The sequence below is a fragment of the Diadema antillarum genome, unplaced genomic scaffold, assembly GCF_040938485.1.
Source record: "Diadema antillarum isolate AM-2024a unplaced genomic scaffold, OU_Dant_1.0 scf00000015, whole genome shotgun sequence".
NCBI lineage: Eukaryota > Metazoa > Echinodermata > Echinoidea > Diadematoida > Diadematidae > Diadema > Diadema antillarum.
The window spans coordinates 1,571,018-1,594,085 of NW_027270904.1; the positions used below are offsets into that span (position 1 = coordinate 1,571,018).

Genomic DNA, 23,068 nt, shown 5'->3' on the forward strand with positions numbered 1-23,068 from the left:
GATTTTTATAACACCTGGGGGGTTTCATGTTGGCCTGTAGTCTACCCCAGGGTTGTCGAGTGTTGTTACTGGTAAGGGGTTCGAATACACATTTGTATCATTCACTCAGTCATAACCATGAAGAGAGTGACACACAGATATTTTAAATGTGTATGATACTGCTTGTGTACATGTACTGATACATGTGTATTCAGTTGACAGAGATGTTGGGATGATTAGTTTGCCTTTTGACATTTCAGATAAGATTATATACAGTCAATGCTAAAGTTGGGAATGAAAGATTTCTTCACATAGATGTTTTGCAAGATGCTATAAGGCCAAATCTAATCTGTCTGCTTCGATTTCCAGTAATATTGATGTTTTAAAGTTACTTTAAAGGTAGGGAATCCCATTTGCATGCCTTAAATGAAGAGTTGTATAAATACAGTGGTATGTTGAAGAGAGTATCATTTTAGAAACTCCCATAAAGTATTGGAAGTGGAAGGTAACATTTAGTACATTTTTATTGATCGTTAGATTTTGAATTGAATTCTTTTCGGGGCTCACCGTAAATTCCAGTACATTACTAGGCTACCTTTGCAGACCCATGCACTGCATGTGTGTCCATCATGTATATTTTGTGAAGAAAGTTCATCAAAACTTACAAACATTTGTATATATATACATTCTTGCCACACACTCTATATGCTATTACATCAGCTCTTATACTTTTAGATTTGTGTTTATAGATTAAAAAATACAGAAGACTGCAACAAAAAGGCTTAAGTGTGGCTGACACACAGAACTACTGAGTAGTTGAGTTTTGTGCATTATTCAAATTGTAGATAACTGTTGACTTCAAAATTTCTCAGCAGTTACCTAAACAAGTCCCCTGAGGTTCATATTTAATGTTTTGCTGCATTTTGGGAGGTCTGTAAAAGGTATCCCCTACCTTTAAATTTTTTATCTGTTTAGTTTCCAGTAAGTGTACTTCATACATTGGCGGATCCAGTTAGGACCGCAACTGGCGCACGCCCCCCTTTATTTTTTGTTTAAACAAAAGAAATTAAAAGAAAAAAATGGGGGGAGGGGTGCATGCACCCCCCTTTAATTTTGTAAACGCGTCCCCTCTTTACGGAATTCCTGGATCCGCCCCTGCTTCATATGTAGTATGTACACTTCTGAATTGTTGATGCAGCTGCCAGTTCATGTGTTTGAAACATTGGCAGTGTGACCAATAGATACATTGTACTTGCCTTCAAAGTATTTAAGGGCATATGTACACCTTCAAAACATTCTCTGCTGTTTGGACTGTCGATGAAGTTTATATATTTTGTACATGTTTCATTTTGTTTCCAGTAAGTACACTTCATATGTATACATGTACACCTTCAAATTGCTCTTGCAGCTGCCAGTTTACTGTCACCCTCTATTCATGTGTGTGAAACCTTGGCGATGTGAATACTATAGTAGATACACGTATGTGTACCTGCCTTCAGAGTACTCAAGGGCATTTGTACACCCTCAAACATTCATGCAGTTTGAACTATTAATGAAGTTATCTCTGTACATGTATCATTTGAGTGAAACCTTGCCAAAAGTGTAGATGGCATGTAATTTACAGAGTATTGCCTCAAAACATTTGTGGTATTCTTGCTTGATTTTATTCACTTACATAACATTCAAGCCATATTCACAACTGTTTCATGTTTGTGCAACATCGGTATCAGTATAGTTTGTTTATTGCCAGTGTCAAAATTTGCCGGCATTTTATTTGTACAGATCTGCTCCATACAATGTAGCTCTGCAATTGTTCAAACTACCTGGTACATTCATTTGCTCTTGTCTTATTACTGAGCTTCACCAGAAGAATTTTTTTTTTGAAATGTTCACTGTACATCACTGTTGTAGTCAAGACAGACTGATCCTACTCGCGTTCCTACATGTACTCACAAGACCGCTGACAGTTGTACCTTTTGCAGGTCTCTTACATGCCACTTGGCTGGAGACTGAGTCCAATACCACCACCAAAAAATAAATTAAAAATAATTAATAAATGGATGAATAAATAAATGAGTTATAAATAAAAAAAATAAAATGATCTAAAACTGCATTTGACTATACTGCTAAAAAGTAGATAAAACCGTAGACTGCTTATGCAGCTCTTACTTTAGGTATTATTTTTTGTTGTTGTTATGTGTGTGATACATTGTCATGAAGATTGGTGGATACCTTGAAACTTAACTGCGATGTAGTTCTTTCAACACTTACATGTAATAATAAATATAATATATATATATATATATATATATATGGAGATGTATATACATTTATAAAGAAAAAAAACTTGTGGATTGTGCTCCTTTCTCTGTTGTTATTAATGAAAAAAAAAAGGTATTTTATTAATTGATGAGAATGGCACGTGCAATAATGTATGTAAATTTCTCTGCCTAGTTAGGTAGGCCTATAGTAATAGAGTGAAGTAATGTAGTGAAGTCCTTGGGATCAACAGCTTTCTTTTGTTATATCAAAATGTTGTTATAACCAAGCATGTAAAAAAAAAGTGGATAATGTAAGCGGAATTTCGATATAATGTAACTGTGTTCACTTTAGCGGAGTGAACGGTATAAGTAGTGGTTATAATGTATTTGAGTGGATGCTTAGGATGCTTTGAATTGAGAGAGAGTGATGTGAATGATTGATGGCAGAATGAAACTGAGAATCAGACACTTCCTGTTGACGAAATCAGAAGGGTGGACAAAAGCAAACAAAACAAACATACATTGTATTATGAATAACAAGAACAAGACATATAATCAAAAAAAGAGAGGGAGAGAGAGAGAGAGAGAGAGGGAGGCCCAGCAAGAGGCTGTAGACTATTAGTACGTAATGTCTAATGACAGACACAAGTACAGTATATCACAGCTAGACGCTCGAAACTGACCACGTGTATTTACGCTGGGGTCGCTCATACAGTTAGACACACACGTACAAAGGCATCGAGGACACACGTCAATTTCTATATGTGGGACAGTACAGTACTTCGCGATTTCGTGCCGAGAAAAAAAAGGAATGACATCCCTATGATATCAGCTGGCTGCTGACCCATCTACAAATCATCACATTACACTTTTAGGTATCATCTTAAAGCTGAATAAATTTCCTTTTACATGATATAACTTTTGTTGGTGCGCCACGATGAAAAAGAAGACTTTTAGGAGAATTTTAGAAGAATATCTGTATCCATTATTTCCGGAACATCTGCAATTAGTTAGTCACGAAGTTGATAATCTTTCATGTCGTTCTTGGAAAAATCAACAAGATAGCATCCAAGTTTTAACCTTTACCTATCAAATAAAAGAAAAATCATGTGAAAACGTAGTTCAGTGACCAAGATATGAGCATTTCAAAACGATTCTCCAATCGCGCTCTCTATGACTTGCGGGGTCAACTCGCGTGCGAGGACTTGGATATTCTAGACGGGTTTTTTCGGGCTTGCCGACTGACTGGCTACTCAGTAAATCTAGGTACTGCATGCATAGCCAGCCGGCCAGCTGGCCGGCTACTCACCTCAGCTCAGCGCTAACAAAGTGCCATGGCACTGTGACTCCTCTCAGACTGGCGCCACCTTTTGGCCGGGAAAAAAGAGGAACGTATTTTTTTGTATCAGAGTGAAATGGTTTTATCAGAGTGAAATGGTTTTAGCGCAGTGAAATGGTTTCGTCTGAGTGATATGGTACGCCAAAGTGAAATGTATTTTTGTGAAGAGTGAAATGAATTTGTATCTAAAAGTGAAATGTATTTTTATGAAAAGTGAAATGAATCTTTATGTAAAAGTGAAATGTATTTTTGTGAAAAGTGAAATGAATTTTAATTCAAAAGTGAAATGTATTTTTGTGAAAAGTGAGATGAAGTTTAATGCAAAAGTGAAATGTATTTTTGTGAAAAGTGAAATGAATTTTAATTTAAAAGTGAAATGTATTATTGTGAAAAGTGAAATGTATTTTTATAAAAAGTAAAATCAATGTTTGTGAGTGAAATGTATTTGTTAAAAGTGAAATGAATATTGGCTGGAGTGAAATGAATTTTGTATTGTTTCCTTAATGGCGTTCCATAGCGCCCACCGAACTAAAACATGTTTTAGTTCGGTGATTGCGCCTAGTACTGTATCCGGGCGCGTTTTTTTTTTTTTTTTTTTTTTTTTTTTTTTTTTTTTTTTTTGTTAGACGGCACAGATTGGGGCATGGCGCGTATTAAACCTAGGGGAAACACGTTGGGTTAGGGTTAGGGTATAGGTTTAGGGCAGGGAGGTGGAAGCCACCTCCCTGTTTAGGGTTAGGATTAGGGTCCCCAATCTGTGCCGTCTAAAAAAAAACACGCATCCGAGCAATTCAGTACCCCCAGAGGGCAATTACCCCCCCCCCCCCCCTTCCCTCGGCTAAATACTGGTTATACGTGGTATGAAAGTTAGAGTAAAGATTAGGGTTAGGGTTAGGTGTTTGGGTTAGGGTTAGGAATAGGGTTAGGATTAGGATAAGGATTAGGGCCAGGGGAACGGTCCGGGGTAATTAATTGCCCAGGGCCCTGTTTCATAAAGCTGTTCGTAAAGTTACGAACAACTTACGAGCGACTGGTGATCAGTTCTGATGTGCTATACTTATCAGAATTTCCCTAATTTAGCACAAGAACCAATCACCAGTCGCTCGTAAGTCGTTAGTAACTTTACGAACAGCTTTATGAAACACCCCCCTGGGGGTATAATTGCCCTAGACCCATTATATTGTGCAGCAGCAGTTGCGCATCTCGGGCACATACCGACACATCGGAGCACTCGCGTTCTGGTACAAACAGAACAAAATGTACAGCTACTCGATGAGAACAGGGAGGTGGAACCTGACGGTTTAATCTACCAGTATCATGGCTCCGGATCTCTTTGAGTAGGCCCGTGTATGTTTACACTTGAATTCCCGTCTATCAACAGTGGGTGATTGTCTATGGACAATCGTATAGCATTGACCATGCGACCATCACATTTCATAGTTTCAGTCGGGGAATTTGTAGCCAAAGAGGTGATAATAATGTTGATGCTAATAATGACAATGATGACAACAACATAAAGGGATCGATAATGACAATAGCAATAATAATGATAATAATAATAATAATAATAATAATAATAATTATAATAATAACATGATAATAATAATAATGATGATAATTCCATCATCACCATTACCATTATCGCCATTGCCATCATATAATCATGACTAAAATTGTATTCAGTGTATGGACGGAGGAAGCCGAAGGAGGAGGAAAAATATTCCTGGCGAAAAGGTGTTCACAGAAATGTCATATTTTGACCAATGGGTTGAAAGAATATCGTCAATTGCCAGAAGATAAAAATGCTTCTTATATAGGGATGGAATGATTTTGGTTGAGATGGGGGATTCAGATTTGAACTTTTGGCGAGATAAGTATAGGCCTATAGCTACCACTTGTGACATATGAAAGAGCATACAATTCAAGATACAAGAGGAATTGAAAGTTTATTCGATGATAATCGGTTTTGAATTGGCTAAGATATCCAAAAACAAAGTAAATCAAAGTGATCCCGGCTGAGAAAAGGTGGGACCCACCTTTTATTAGGACCTCTTTATTCTGGATATCTGAGCCATTTCAAAACCAATTTTTATCAAATAAACTTTGGATTCTTCTTATTACGCTCTTTAATATTTCATACTCAGGAAGTGGCAGTTATCTAAACATCTCGCAAAAAGTTAAAATCTGAATCCCCCATCTCAACCAAAACTATACCATCCCTTTTCGGCTGCGCATTTCGTAGCGTTAAGGGAATAAATAAAATACTCATGTCTGTGATCTGCAAAGACTAAAAGTTATTTAAGAGAGAGAGAGAGAAAGAAAGAAAGAAAGAAAGAAAGAAAGAAAGAAAGAAAGAACGAAAGGAGCGACAAACAAAAGGAAGAAGGAAAACTATAAAGCTTCATACGGGATCATATGGAATCATTTTATCCACTCTCGAAATAGTAAATGTGCCATCATTATGAAGATTATGTATACCAAAAGAAAATAATCACACAACAACGTAAATCTTATCTCTCACTTTCTTTGTATTTATTGTTTATTGTTTAACTCGATTTTGAAAATGGAATTCATGGAATTGTACTTCCAGAATGACATCAGGTAACAAATTACATGAATGACTGGATATCAGTATGTTATTACACTGTATGGCGGCATAATTATAATTATAGAATTGTATAATTTGTGCTTGAGCCATTTAACTTTGAAACATCACATTTCCATTCAAACTAGCAACTTTACTGCGACTGAATCGTTGCTAGAAAAAAAAAAACACCCATCATGCCCATACTAGTATCTTATTAATTCAAATGCCTATCAAAGTATCCATTTGGGGATTCGATATTGCTACAACATTCTTATTTTATCAACTTTACCCACTCACTCTGTAACATGAATGTGAAGATGAAGATTTTAATCATTCATGTTTAAAACACAGAAACGTTAACTAGTGGTATCGGCAAGGAAGTATTCATCAAAAATTATTGTTGCAAAAGGTAGCACATTTCTTCATCATGTTCATGCTACATTATGAATGGTGGGCGACTCATATAAAGATATTTATTTCAAGCGTACCACCCCTCATCCTTTCTCTCTCTCTCTCTCTCTCTCTCTCTTTCTCTCTCCCTTTTTCTTTCTAGCTCGTCCACTTTCTTCACAAGGGTGTCTTTTTTAACCCTTCTTTTATATACTAGTACACTGTAATAATAATAAAATTTTGAATCTCCTAAAGGTAAATAAAACCCGTTTATTCATTTAAACAATCTGTAAACATGTTGCATTGACCATTGTATTCTTCGTGTGTGTGTGTGTGTTTGTGTGTGTGTGTGAGAGTGTGTGTGTGTGTGTGTGTGTGTGTGTATGTGTATGTGTGTATGTGTTTGTGTGAAAATTGCACCTCTTTTGTCTTTCATCCTCTTTAAAAAGTATGTGGCGATGACTTATAATCGCCACTATAATACATTATGCCACATCTGTTTCGCTGTATATTCTGTTTAACTGAAATCCAAAAAAGTGATTAATATTCGTCAGTCGCTCTTTATCATGTAAATAAAATACGAAATAAATGACTCTCTTTTTTCTAGAGGCATTTATATAGGCCCTACAACTTTCTTGTTTCTGGAGGCATTTACATACAGACAGTACATCATTCACGTTATTAACGTATTATCACCATGCCATCACAGCATAATCGTTCATTACCCAATATCAGCTTTTCTGTAGGTACAATGTACATTGTAGTTTCCTGCTCGAAACAGATTTCCTGCAACACAAGACAATATATTAATAGATAACAATTATGAAACTAGAACTACCATGGTTTGTAATTGTTTGCAATTAAAGTACATGTCAAACTTTCATGTTGGTTAATCATTGATAATTGCACCTGCATGTGAGACCTCGAATAAAACAACTAAGAGTGTTAAACTACCCATATCAAAACTAAAATGTTCTTCCACCTATCGACTGCATCTAGGCGGAATCAAAATCCAGTAGAGACCAATCGAAGGCATGGGCCATACGAACGGGATTGTCCAATATCTTTGGGCAGTCCTACGTACTCCGCGCTTCGCTCTATCGTGAGCGCTTGCAATCTGCCTAACTTCTCCCAAGGCTAACTATTCGTGAAGTAACTGCACGCTGGTCAGTAAAACTTTTGCTCCTTTATTAACACATAGGCACTCACCCCCATCCCCCCCCCCCCACACACACAAACACACACGCAAGCATGCACGCACATAACATTATAGTCTCAAAATAGGGCTATCAATATGAAATACTCTCTATTGTTAAACCACAAAGACGTCAATTCAATCTTTTCACGAATTTACATAACGCCTGGCACCTGTCAAGACATACGGAAGCAACAGTCTTTATACTCCATTTTTGGCTATTGCACAAAGTTTGCCTCAAGTGTGGCATTAAGTGCCATTTTACGTTGATTTTTGTAGTATATATGATTTTTAAAGCACAAAATAGTCACCGTGTAGAGGCATATATTATACTCAATGCTTTACGTATTGTTCCGGATAAATCGATCATTATCTCTTCTTCCGAAGCCTCGCTCAAATTGGACAAAAGTCATCCACGAGTGTTTCAAGTGAAAGCACCTGCTTCAATAATGATTATGGTTTTAAGTTCAATAAAATAGTGACAAAATGAAACATAACACAAGGCCTTACTTCCTTAAAATCTACCGGCGTATAGAATATTAAACGATCTCAATGAAACCAAGTAGGCCTAAGCGTGATTAGTCAAGTAAAGAAACTGCTTCATTTTTTCCCTTTCACTATATGCCTTTTGAAACCATTTTTTCTCTTTCTCTTCCTCCCTGATCACAAATTCCATATCGATTGCCATTTTATTCAAAGGGCGCAGGCAGGTGTTGTATACTTTGTATTAGTAAAATCTCAAGACGATATACGCACGTGAGCTTAGGAGTCACGCATGTTCACTTTCATCATGTTCATATCGGGTTTTTTTGTCGAGTGGTTTATGAGTTTTTAGAAGCATCGATTTCCAAATTCTCTTCTGCACCCTCGGTTCGGTTTCTTTTATGATAACGATCACAAAAGCACCAGTACACGCGATCATTCTTACGTGATTTTCTGAGTAGCAGAGAGTTACAAGGGGAAGAAAAGAAATAGAGAAACTCTTTGTAGGCAGATATTATGAAGAATTGATTATAAACATAGAGAACAAATAAAGCCTTAGGGCTTCACACGTCTCCCTTGGTAATGATACAAACAAGTTTTCACTATGTCTTGATCTCTGCAGGGTTTTTTTTTATGAAGTCAGCAGGAATAGCCACAACTTAAAGGACAAGTTCACCTTCATAAACATAAGGATTGAGAAAATGCAACAATATTAGTAAAACACATCAGTGAAAGTTTGAGGAAAATTGGACAATCGATGCAAAAGTTATGAATTTTTTAAATTTTTGTGTTGGAACCGCTTGATGAGGAGACTACTACAGCTTGTGAGTCATATGCGTACAACAGTATAAAGAAAATGTAAAAGAAAATTCAACATATTTTCACTTTTTTCGCATAATAAAAGAGCACTTGACTTGCCTCTTTCTAAAGGCAGGAGGAATAATATTACCCATAACATTTGTCGGTAACGAGTCAGGGGAATGTGTACTTTTTTCAAAAGATGGAATTTCGTGAAATTCTCTTTATATTTTCCTTATATTGTTGTACGCATGTGACATCTAAGTTATTCATACACTGCAGTAGTCTTCTCATCCAGCGGGTACTGCACAAAAACTTCAAAAATTCATAACTTTTGAACGGATTGTCTGATTTTCCTCAAACTTTCAATGATGTGTTCTACTAATATTGCTACATTCTCTCAATCCTTATGTTTATGAAGGTGAACTTGTCCTTTAAGAGTTGCGCTATAAACGAAAACTTCATCTGTTGTTTTTTTAAAGAGTGGCATAGGAGTGCCTTCCGATGGGGAAATCATTATATCATTTATAAAGTATTATCTACTGCTTAATAGGTGGCAATTTCATCTTTTTTTTTCTCATAAGAACAGATGACGCTTTGAAAATCCATAATATTCATTTTCTATGCCCGATTTTTGATAATGAAACTTGTGCCTCTTTTTGTTTCTTTGACTTTATTTTATTTGATAAAGTCACACCTGGGCATAGACCGGAATTTTCAGGAGTCCAACATGAATTAAGGTGAATCAGTGTCTTCGCAAACTGTATCCGGTGTGCACGTGATTACTGGAGATTCGCTAACCAGAGATCCTTTTTCCTCTTTCAAAGATCACCGTGTCTTTGTTTTCGTTTCCCTCCTACCAATTAATCTCTTTATCAACATTGGTTGTTGTTGTCTTTTTCAAGTTACATCAAGATGCTTTTAAAGTGGAAATAAGAACAGCTGAAAAGGCGCACGTACCTATGATGACACATTTTCACGTGACACGTAAAATTCTCAGTCCCATGCTATGAAACTACTGACTCTAGTCAAGGTATATGGATGCCAAATTGGAAAAATTTAGGAATATCTAACAACATAGTTCCCATATAAACTGATTTCCTTCTTGATTTTGTGCAACCATGGCAAGATTTCTATCGTTTACCAAAATGATGAAACTCGGTCTAATAGACCCGGTCTATAGGGGCGGGCAAGGCTCAGCCACAAGAATAATATTCCGTGTAGCTGGCCGGGCCAGTCTTGGACCAAGAAGGTTCGAGAAATGGACTCACAACAGTCTTATTCGCTTTGATCCCTTGCTCGAAGCCGCCACTCAAAAATATTTGAAGTATGTGTCAAACTGGATCTGCCCGCCCCCCCCCCCCCCCGATAGGAAGAAAATGAATTCACGTCTCATTGCATAATGACCAGCCACTGTCTAAGGAAGATAAGATATGTCTTTATGATGGTAATTACTTTTCGCTATCCCCTACTTACAAACGATGGGCGGTAGACAATGGTAAAGGCACGGGGGTGCGCGAATAGAAATTGCTCAAATATTGGTGAAATAGATATCAAAATTACTCGAGTGTACGAGTCTTTACGCTAATCTGACATATTAATTTATAAAGAACTATATTTGAAGATGATACCATATTAGTTTCATTTGGCGGAAATAAGGAGAAAAGTGATAAACCGGCTTTCCATGAGGGTAAAATTTCAAACACTTTCACAAAATACAGTTCAGATTTACACTTTTGCACATGTTTTCGAACGGAATTGACTTTTGTTTCATACGCTTTATCATTAGGTGAAATTTCATTGCATTTGATATATAAACGAGCAGCATATACCCGATATTATGTTAGCGTTAAATATGAATCTTCAGATTGCTCAGAAAGATGGCGGCTTCAAGCATCGAACATCAAAGGCACAAATACACCTGTGGAATTCTTTTGTCCATCCATAGAAAACTGGCAGCTGATTGAATAATTATATATAGTCAGTTGTAACTCCATCTCTCGAACCTCCTTGCTTGGACTATATAGGCCTGATTGATTCCATCTCGAAAAGTGTGTTACCACTTGTCTTGACGCCATGACGTCGATTCCCTGATGTGACACATTTCGAATTATGAAGTGAGCATTACGCTGCAATCGAAGAAAGAAATATACAGATTTACGTTGAAAGAAGGTTACCTTTTTGGTTTAATATTATATATCTATTATTTATCACAAAGTGTCCTGCCACAAGTTCAAGTCGACTGTAATAAACAAAATCAGGGCCTATATCATCAATCAATTTAATTGGTAGAAGTTGCATCACTTAGAAGATAAAGGGAATTTTAAATATTCGCACTTCACATGCTTTTAGGACAAAGTGATACCACGTATGCAAATTAGACGAGGAGTTGACGTCATAAATCTACGATTGTCTTCATGACCTTCACATAAATATCTATTTTTTTTCTTTTTTAAGCTCGAAATCGATTAAAGCAAAAAGGCTAGCTGTATCATTAAGAAGCTGTATTATGTTTGTTTGTTTGTTTTCATGTGTGTGTGTGTGTTTGTGTGTGTATGTGCTGGTATGAGTGCGCGTCGCAGTACGGTACCAACAATGGCTTACAGTTGCAAAGGGTTGTATATGCTTTCATTGACCAGATATATGATTTTTACGGTATTTCATCTGCACAAATTATTATGGGAGAATTGTGAGTTGGTGACATCAACTTGCGGTAAAAACATGTGAACATTTTAATAAGGTTTCTAAGCGTTCTAAATCTTTGTAAAATTTTGCTCGATTAAAGATTCTAACGCGGTGGGCAATCTCGGTTTTGAGTACTAGTAAACCTGATATGTACTGCAAAGGGATCAATATCATTGCAACTCCTCATAATCAGAGACGCTATCGAATATTTTTTTTTGTTATCGAATATAATTTTTTTTTCGTGTTATACTTTTACATGATTTACATAATATGTAACATAATTACATAACAATCTGACACTGGATGATTCAGTGCTTATGTCCGGCGCTTGTCAGTAGTTCAGCAGTTTATTACGCCATTCATAACGAGTGTCACTTCCTTCAATTCTTTCTCAAAATTCATTTGCCGGCAGACGATCCAGCCAAACTTGGATTTGTGTTCTCAGGACTGCTGATCGTTGTAGTCAATTTCTTGCCGAACACTGCAGCCCGGAGAGCCTTCCGGTATTGCTTGCTCTTAAAGGCGTAGATGAAGGGATTCATACAGCTGTTGCAAAAGGCCACTAACACCGTTAGGTGGTAGTACCACGAGTTGAAGTCCAAATTCCAACCGCAGTTGTAAGCGAAGAAGACGAACTGATTTGGAGCCCAGCAGATCGCAAACGTCACCACCACTATGGCCAGCATCTTTACCACCTTCTTGCGCGCGCTCAACAGCTCCATGGACATAGGGCCTGACTTCCCTTCGCGCGTCGCTTGCTTCAATCTCCGCGCACTCGCCGAAAGATTGGCCATGATCAGCCAATAGGAGATGCCCATCACCGCGATGGGAATGACGTAGATGACGCAAAAATTCGCCACGCCCACGAAGGTCTGGTACTCTGTGTTGGGCCAACTGATTGTGCAGACGCCGTTGTCGTTGAAGAAGATGTAGAGCATGTAGCTGTTCATGACGATGCCGGCGACCCAAACGGTGAAGATCATCACCCCAGCTTTCTTCGCCGTGAAGATGGCGTCGTAGTGCAGGGGATGCACGATGCTGAAGTAGCGTTCCAGGGTTACCGCAGTGAGGTTCAGAACAGACGCGACGAAGCTCGTCCACAGTGGGAACTTGGACAACAAGAGTCGACACAACATCTCGCCCCCTACTCCAGCAGGAACAGGAATTTTCAGACCTAAGAAAACGAGAACAACAGAAGGAGAGAAGGAAGTGATACTTATTCAGTCAGACCGCAACGCTGCTGTTAATGAGCTCAAATCAAAAATTTACCGTACGCGCAGGTTTTTGCGCATGTCCTTTTCAGCACCCGAGATTTTGCGAGATAATTCAGAGACAAAGTGCATGGTCTACGAGATTCACTTATTGACGACATGAAGATCTACTATCCATGACTAATTGACATGGTTTGTGAATATTTGAAATAAATCACACCTTTTAATGCTTACATTATATAAAATGAGCTTATGATACCATTATTCATATCTCTGCATTATATCGATATTTTCCAAAAGACCCTGAGACAAATTAGAACAAGGCTTTGTATTTATTGCCAACCCGACCCTTTCATAGGTTGAATCACCACATGAATGATAGCCAACGTTTTAGATATACTTGTTATGATAGCACAGTAAGAACTGAATTGGTCCCTCGCTTAGAAAATAATAGAAATTGAAAGTCTCGTCGAGTAAAAATCATAGTGTGGCAATTTGAGATACATGAATGATCATGCGCTCCCAGGGTATCATTAGATAAATTACTCAGGGATGGGGACAGTGGATTAATAAGAAATAATCATTCTAATACCAAATAGAGAGCCCCAAAGAACTCATGTGCGCAAACTTAGTGCTAGATCCTTTATTATTGATTTGTATGCTATTTATTAATGCACGCTACTCTATCTAGTTGTGCAAACAAAGTTCAAGCCAAAGTTGAGTTTTCGATCAGAGTGGAGTGTTGTTCTTGTTGTTTACGTGGAGATCTTAGCTGCAGTTGCCTGAACCTGAGCGCGTATTGTGCGCGCGAACACACACACACCATAGGGTCCTACACTGTCATCTACACACAGTGTATTAAGAGTACACGTTTACTGTCATTCCGCGAGGTTCGTTCAACTCTCCACTCAGAGGGAATTAACCTATCAGAAACGCGTATTCGCGGCAAACTGACATCTCGTCAAAAATTAACTGTACAACGCAATGATTTATTCGCCAACCTGACCCGTTCATAGGATCAGTCCACGTAAAGTCATTATGTTTTCATAGAATGATATTTCCTCTTTCATTTTATACCTCTTCTATTTTGGTCCACCTTAATTTCGTTGGTCTAGTGTACCCCTTAAGAAAAATGAAAAATATGCAAATTTTGTGTTTTCTAATTTCCTTGTTCAGTATATTTAATATGTCATAACCTTTTAAGTGGTCAAATTTCATCAAAGTACAACTTTTCAGCTTTTTATCGATGTATAAATCATGAAGATTGATAATGTCGTTTAGATTTACAGACACTCTAAAAATGTGGTCTCCAAGCTCATCACGTATTCATGTCCGCGAGGTCCATGCATACGCGTACGATAAATGCGAAGGCTTTTCAGGACGTTGCGGTCTGACTGTATTATAGCGTGTAAACCACGCAGGCACAAAAATCACCATTCACGAGGCCAAGAATGTTGACAAAAAGACATTAAGTGACTGTCTTTGGGACAACATAACTTGCCGCTCGCGGTCAATACTTGATGCATTGCTGGGAAAGACGGAAAGAGGAGTAATGGTAAATAAGAGAACTTGAATCTATGTACACAGTATTGTGGACACTATGCCACTATGGTTTACTCGCCCCATGCACACCTGTGCGGGAGAATTCGCACGTAGCTGCAATAATAGGCGAGTGTAATACAGCGACAGATGGATAGATGTTAGAGGAAAGAAGGCTTCTGTTTTTTTCTGCCAATGTTATTATGATAAGCATACATAATCAGTGTTAGGCAAAATCATCTAGAGCTGATCATAATGTTATTCATAATCAATGTTCAGTTAATTAAACACCTCACTCCGGGATCAGCGTTAAGAAACAACGAAATTGTCGAAATGAATTGTCTTTGCAAGACAATGAGATGGCATCTAAGGCATGGACATACCAACATCTGAACGTAAACATCAAACAAATTTATAGCGGCATACAGAATGATGAAATATTTTTTCATGAAATCATACACATTTCCACAGATGTATACAACTTTGATGCTAACCTCTGAAACTCGTTCTGTGAATTTAAGACTCGAAATAGTTTTGACACATTGTCAAGAATCGTCTTGTGTAAAACAAAAACAAACACACACACACACACACACACACACACACACAAAGCGAAAATGTTCCGGAAATGTTCCGGATCCTATAACATCCTGTTAACAATGACCACTCATCTAATCATAACGCCATAAGTAGTTCAGTCCATTACATCGGAGTAAGTGGATATAAAAAGCTGCGGTCGTCCTACATCTTCCAAACAATTTTTTTTTTCTTTCGAATAGGGTTGAACCAGGGAGGTTGAACGCTGACACTGCCAGCTTCTTTATTGTGCTCTTTCTCTTCGACCAATGTTCCTTTCTCTTTCTAATTCATCACAGACATCTATAGCTTCAATTGACCCTTTCCATGCTCAGAGCCTGATTCAATGACCATATACGAGTACTTTCAATAGATCGAGATAAAGGTCTTTCAGAGCGTATGTACCCAACGCAGTCTTGTGCAACCGGGACTATGGGAAAATCACTTCAATGGAGAGTGTCATTTTGACGTTCTCTCCTCTCTCCCTCTCTCTCCCTCTTCCTCCCTATCTCTTTTTCTCTCTCGGTCTCTCTTTTATTCTGACTGATGGTCACTTGCGCTGAAATGGTCTTGTGTCGCAAATAGTATTAGTTGATGTGTAGCGAAATTTATAGTCCCTGGACATTGGTTGTAGCGGGTTTTTGAATGACATACATCTCTCTCGGGGTTATCAAAAGGAGATGAGAAATAATGAGCTCTCTGACCAACGCTTTTCTATTTCCTATATTTTGGTTTTGACAGATGAGCAATCGACATAATAACTTTCAGCATCATAGAGCCGGCAAAGCCGATTTGAAAATTGCCAATATGATGCAATGGATGATTATATATATATATATATATATATATATATATATATATATATATATATCAATTAACGAACTGTAACCAATGCATACGCTTATTATTGAGATTATTATCATGACTATGAATTCAATTAAATCTCCCAATTCTTAAAGATCTAAACGTAGCTGATTTGAGGTATCTTTTAATGTGTCCGTAATGTTTGCCTCAAGTCGATATTTCTGTTCGTTTTATTCAATTGTTGTTGTCTGGTGTGAGTGTTTTGTGTGTGTGTGGGGGGGGGGGTACTTAACGCAATATCAAAGATGCGTTATGTGCAGCATATTTGTTGACACTCCCTATCACCATCATTAAACCTTTTTGTGCCTTTAAAAGTTGCCCAGAGGGATTAATGAGTCTCAGGTGATTTGATCTCCCAAGGAGCAATCTGGCAACCGTCTTGATTTCTTTGCGACTGGGCAACAGACAAATTACAAACACTATAATATGAGCGCTCCAAATAAATTCTTAAAGCTAACATAATCAAATTTGTAATGTAAACAATATAAACATATATAAAAAAAGTGTTTGTGTTTCAAGACAGGGAATTTTTAATGCATCATAATCAGCTCAAAGTGAATAAAATAATCGGAGAGCACTGGGTTGTTTACATGATATTTACGTTTATGTCATCTTGGGAAGTTGCTAATAACAAGAACTACACCATGAAGAGTTGAAGAGATGGAAAAACTGCATTTGTTTATGCTGCGTTTACACCATGTTCCCGACGGCCACGGCCGAATGACGGCAGACACGTTTCACGCACCGTGGACAAAAGGATGAAAGTGGGACAACGCGGTGAGACGGGATAGGCAAACGTGACTGGCCGTTATTGCCGTGGATGCCGTGTCAGATTATCAAACTGTCAAAAAATTGCCACGGCAGTCCAGCTAGGTGCTAATGAGAAACTTTGCACATATATGATTTGTATAATGCAGTATTACATTCTATGTTGAAGTTGTAACATTTTGTTGAGAAAAAAACTTGTTGAATTTAATGTACACTCAGATGGCTTGACCTTTTGCAAATGAAGTAACAATTGGTTGAATAAAATTTTCTTGTTGAATTCAATGTTCACTCAGATGGCTTGACCTTTTTGTCAAATTGTATGCGTCACTTATGTGTACACCCTCTGTTATTTGAGCAGCTAAAACGACTGAAGTGCATTTAAATCACATGGTACATTTTAATTCAAGAGAAAATTGCTTTCATGAAAATGTCTTAACACGTTCTTCCTTTCCTAAATGTTCAATCAGCCTTTCTGTTAATACAATCCAACACATTTGTACAACACTTTCAAAATGCTGCATTTCTAACACATTCAAACATGTTGATTTAACAATTAATGTGCGGTCACTCCTCGGCCCTTTTCTAAATGTTGCATCACCCTTTCAGTGAAGGGTAAAATCCAACACTTTTTACAACACTTTCAAAACGCTGAATTTCTAACACATTCTAAAATGTTAATGTAACAATTAAAGTGTGGTCACTCCTCGGCCCTTTTCTAAATGTTGAATCTAGCGTTTATAATGGTAGATTCAACACTTCAGTTTTCAGAGTGTATGCTGTAATTAAAAGGAGTAAACGCAACAAAAAACGACGGCACGTAATAAAAAGTTTATTACAAGACTTTTATTTTATTCTAGTAAACCATTCAGAAGTACCCATTTTTCCCATGTACTTGTGTGTGTCTAGAAGTGCTTTATTATCTCTGAAGTTGGTAATATTTACGGGAATGTATATATGTATATATATATACCTATATATATATATATATATATATATATATATATATATATATACAGTATGTATGCATACACAATGATCAATATTTTCTCACCGAAATAGTGGAAATATTCACTTCCTTGAATGATCTAAGTGACAACATGCACGATAACATGTAACTTAAAACAGGTATACTGCACTTCTTTCAGCATGAAAGTTGATAGATCTATTATTTGGGAAAGAAACGACATTTGGTGTATTGGGACAATATTTTTAGTACTTTATCTTTGGAGTGTGGTAGTTTTGGTACAACTTTTTGATATTTTGTCGTGATAGAACTATAAAGGATTTAGATTAAAAAACAGTGATATAGGCACATATTTTGAAAAGATTACATCTAAAGATTAAGCATCCTGCAAAATAAACACTATCTCCGAATGATTCTCTTGTCATTTCCAAACGTATAGAAAATACCTAGGAACATTCTTGCAGTCAATGAACAAATCATGAAAAAGAATTCAGACAGAGTATGCAGACTTGAATATCACACACACACACACACACACACACACACACACACACACAGCTTCTCGGTAGCTCAGCCGCTCTTTATAAACATATCATACAAAGCTGCACATTATAACATGCGTTAAAAGGCATTCGATTGCATGATGGTTTGGCGTAGGTCTAGCATGACTCTCAAATAAAAGCTGTTTATCTGAGGAGATTATTCAAAAGCACTTTAATGAAAACGTAAGCTTCCTCAAAACGCTGGAGCCACCACGCTCGCGTCCCCGACAAATTTCACCAAATAACCATCTTAAATGTGTAATACATTGTATGTGTAGAATGATATTCTTTTGATTCACACAAAAGCCATTATTATCCGAAAAGGAATTAATACACGCATGATGGCTATCGAGTGCAGGAAGCAACAAAAGAACACCGTGTGATTATTACTGCAGGTATATATATGGAGCGAAGATAACTCCAGGCTGTTGAAGGCCCGGAGCAGATGACGATGCTGATGAACAGCATTTATACATCGCCATTCATCTGTAGAATATTCAAAGGCGACCGGATCCCACAATGTGTCATACATAATTTCAAGAGGATAGTTGGAAAAAATAGAATTAGGTACAGAAACCAACTCGGGTCACACAAAGGCCATATCCAACACCAGAGCTATCCAAAGAGCAGCCAACCACAAAGAACATGAGTACTTTAGATCGAGATATGTGACGGTGGAGCAAGGGAATGTGTACATATTGTTGTGCACATTATGTGTGTACCATCGTGACTCAGCTGAGCGTGTCGATACAGCAATAATCAGGTGGCATTTGTACATTACCCTCGTAATGCAATATCACAATTAAGGTGGAGGAATAAATTAGTAATAAAATGCAACTAGAATCTAAAGGAAAATTTTCCTAACTTGATAAAGCGTGCCGATATGCATTCAATCTTTGAACATTTGCATTAACTGTCGATTGTGTCCAAACTACCCCATGTATCGGTGCAAAGAAATGTTTCAAATGCGTTCATCTTTGCTGACACGGGTTTTAGATAACAGTGCACCAACTTGGATGCTCAGGCAAAATGTACATTTCTCAAACCACTCGGGACTCTCTACGCGATCTCGAAGAGTTCTCTTTCATTGTGGAACACGCATGTACACATCCGAAACACCAAAGGCACTAACCGTCGGCCCCCTACAGCTCTCGCTGCATGAGGCTTTCGACTTCCTCTATCATGTACTTGGCATTGAATCCTCGCTTTCGAAACTCCGACGAAATCGGCTCAACCTTCTCCAAGAAATCGTCTGCCAGATGCATTACGAAATACCGTATCAGAACATTACTACCGGTATGCTGACGGCAAAACCCGACAAAAAGTTCTTTCCGAAATACGAAAACATGAAGGAGAATATGTTTTCCGGACTGGGTGGAATCTGTTACGATCAGAACTTCTTCATGTACAGGTTGGTAAAGTGATAACGTGGGTAATTCATTTTTTTTCAGTAATTGAATCAGTTTATTTTGAGATAATCATATGTAATGTAAAGGATGTAAAAGATCAAAATGTGAAGTAATTATGGTTGGTGAATTACCCTGAAATGGTTTTCTTATCATTTCCTTTCTTTTTATATGACATCAAACAATGGATGTTCAAATAGAAATAACCGAAAATACAGCATTTTCCAAAGACCACCCTTTTATTTTGTTTAATTTGCACACAAGCTTTGCCTGTAATATCATTTGTTTATCGTATTATCCACCTGCAAACTCAAAGTTTCATATTATTATGGAAATATGAAATGTGCATTATGATACCAATGTATGTACCTATCCCAAGCAATACATCAAAGGTCTCAAATATTTCTTTATTATTGTAATGAATAGCGCTACCGCATGTTGACCTTGAGAAATTTCAACCATTACAAATAGTGAAGGTTGACTTCTTTTCCTTTTAGGAAAGTAAGAAAATGATCGATACAAAATAAAATCATATATACTCGGGAGAAAGAAATATAAAGAAAAAAACATGATTTTAGCATATTTCCCATGTATTTCTCTATATTTTGATTAATACCGCCCTCAAAGGGTGACCTTGAGACATTTCAAATATTGGATCATGTAAAGAGTATGAGTTGCTCTACCTATGTGCCAAATTATTATGATACATTATATGATAAAGAAGTTATATGGGGGCACAATGTGCACCCCCCCCCCCTCCATCCTGTGGGCCTTGAAGTGGTCAAAATAGCTTTGGGTATGTACAGTTCTGGTTGAGGTGAGGATTCAGCTTTCAACGTTTTGCGAGATATTCAGAAACCACTCTATAAGATGTCAAAGAGCATGCATTTCTAAGGGGTATCAAAAGTTTATTCGATGAAAATCGGTTTTGAAGTGGCTGAGATATCCAAAACAAGGTGAAGCAAAGAGATCCCAATAAAAGGCGTGGCCTGTCACCTTTTATTATTATCACTTTTTTTTTTTGGATATCTCAGCCATTTGAAAACCAATTTTCATCAAAAAGACGTTGAATCCTTCTTAAAATTACATGCTCTTTCATATTTCATAAGAGGTTTCTCATTATCTCACTTAGGAATGTTCAAAACATGAATCCCCACCTCAACCAGTACTGTACAGTCCGTTTAAATTCCCGACTCACAGTTGAAACCTGCACTTTTCTCTAACAACTGTGTTCCACAGGCTGTTAACTAACAATAATAAATAGCTAATGTAAACAAAATATATGTAAAATGGGAGACTTACTAAATTTAGGCTCTCAATAATTTCATGACTGATTCATACTGAAAAAAAAACACAATCACGTGAATATTAGATGAGCGTCGAATTTTTACCTATTTTCACGTGACATTTAGTGTTCTTTCACTGATTTGACCAAAGGCGATAAGAAAAAAAGTGGAAGCAATTTCATATCCCATTTTCCTTTTATTTTATCGTCTAAGATGAACTAAGTCATGCCACATTGGTTGATTTAGCCTTATTTCAATCTTTTCCAAATCAAGCTTTCATTATTGATGCTGCTATGCTTTTCAGGACTTCACAGTTCGTCTGCTCAATTAGCTCAAGTTATGATTAAGCCCTGCATGAGGATTACGCTTTTTATTTATTTTTTTTTTAAACAATGCACTGTTCGTAAAGTTTATTTCATCTGAATAGCAAAAAGTTGCACAATCAGTGATAACCTCGCTTCAACGTTTCATTTTCAAACATGCAGCTTACTGACAGCCCTTGATTATGACGTCATGCTGGTCTCAGGAATTACCCATCGCCTTGAAGGCGGACACATTGCTACCATAGTGAGAGATCTCGAAGTCAAGGGTCAAAGGCATCTAGTGGACGTCGGTGCATCCGATCCGACTTTTACTCCAATTCCCCTTGATTTCAGCTCTGAAAGTCCTGTCTATCAGGAATCTTTGTCCACCTACAAGTTTGTCCGCACCAAGGACGGGATGATTTGGCGTTTACACCTGCCTCTAGAACACAGTCCTGATAGGTACGCTGTAAAAAATACGGATTTGATTGATGGGTGGTGGTGGCGTTGTAGGATAAATCCGAATGAAAAACGAGAGTCAGATTACTTTTCCGAGATAATGGCGTACGCGTACCATGCCAGAGTTCAACCAGAGAGTGTATTGAATTCGCCGGGAATATTCCATATGTACGCAATGTTGTACAGAGAAGGGAGAGCTGCATACTTCTACGACAAGAGATTTTTCCTGGAGACTGCGGATGGAAAAATCGAGCATCATGTGGCTAGGTCACGTGATGAACTCCTTGAAGCCTACAAGACTCACATGCCTATGATTCCGCAAGACCGTGTTGACGAGGCAATCAAGAATCGGGGTTTAACGTTTTCAAATTCGGAGGAAGATCGAAGGCGCATACGCGTGATTCCTGTAACGAACTTTCATGATTATCTTCAAACTAAATGCCTTTCGACAGGCAAACGACAAGTGCAATTGACATGAAGACATGAAGTCACAGTCGCCATGAATAACACAGAGATGGACTGGGAATGATTACAAACTCGACAGTTGTTAGGTTTGAAGAAGAACAGATCTGTAGACTTATATCGAATTGACAGTTCTCCAATTTTTTTTGTTGTTGTTGCCATTAATGGTATGGTACATGATTTGTATTGAACTTCTAGCATTCTAATGAGAGTTTAAGTTACAAAGAGTTATTGCGTAAAGTATTTTGTTTTAGGTGTGATATATAACGATTCGGACATTCACAGTTTTACAATGAATCTTTCAAAGGCACATAAACAATTACACAGTCGTCACACACCGTGATCCAGAATTAGAGAACCTGCTAAAGTAAGAGACCATAAGGAAACCTCACCAACCTGTAGGCCTTTATAGACAAAATAACAAAAATAAACAAAACAGCAAACCTAAGCATTTTAAAGAATTTGTAAATCACTTAAAACAACAAATCCACCACCATCTCTATCACCGTCAAAGTAACATGCAGCATTTCACATTCAGAAGTGTTTTATCAAGTTTTATTAAGATTCTTTTTTTAACTCATTGCTAACCTGTGTGATTTTTTTGTGCATATGTTCACAGTCAGCTTGTATTCACATAAAATTAACTTAATACGACGATACAATAGAAGACTGCAACGTGCGCGACCTGAATTTAGATCGGAAATTCTAATGTTACATTAAAGCTAACATTCATTATACCCAGAATATAATTGGTCTATTTGAGTCAAACTACTTCCTGCCTGATATTTCTGCAGTCGTTCTGATAGTTTGAGAAAAAGAAAGAATAATGATGGAGTTAAAGTCTCAAACAATTTCTTTTAACACCTTTAGGAACGTTTACCACTTTAGAAACCAAAATCAAATTAAAGATATTACTTGCCAACACATCCGCTCACAAACAGACTATGAGATCAGCTGTAATATGAATCTGGA

At 37.4% G+C, this 23,068-nt stretch overlaps 1 protein-coding gene across 1 annotated transcript; it reads right to left on the reverse strand.

Annotated features, from left to right (window-relative positions):
• Nucleotides 1-12,062: 12,062 nt before the first annotated feature.
• Nucleotides 12,063-21,473, reverse strand: LOC139724342 (galanin receptor 2a-like). The gene is made up of 2 exons (XM_071635497.1): nucleotides 21,407-21,473; nucleotides 12,063-12,891 (listed from the first exon to the last, which is right to left on the reverse strand). Exons 1-2 carry the CDS (start codon nucleotides 21,471-21,473, stop codon nucleotides 12,116-12,118), a joined length of 843 nt encoding a protein of 280 aa, XP_071491598.1. The 3' UTR covers nucleotides 12,063-12,115.
• Nucleotides 21,474-23,068: the final 1,595 nt, after the last annotated feature.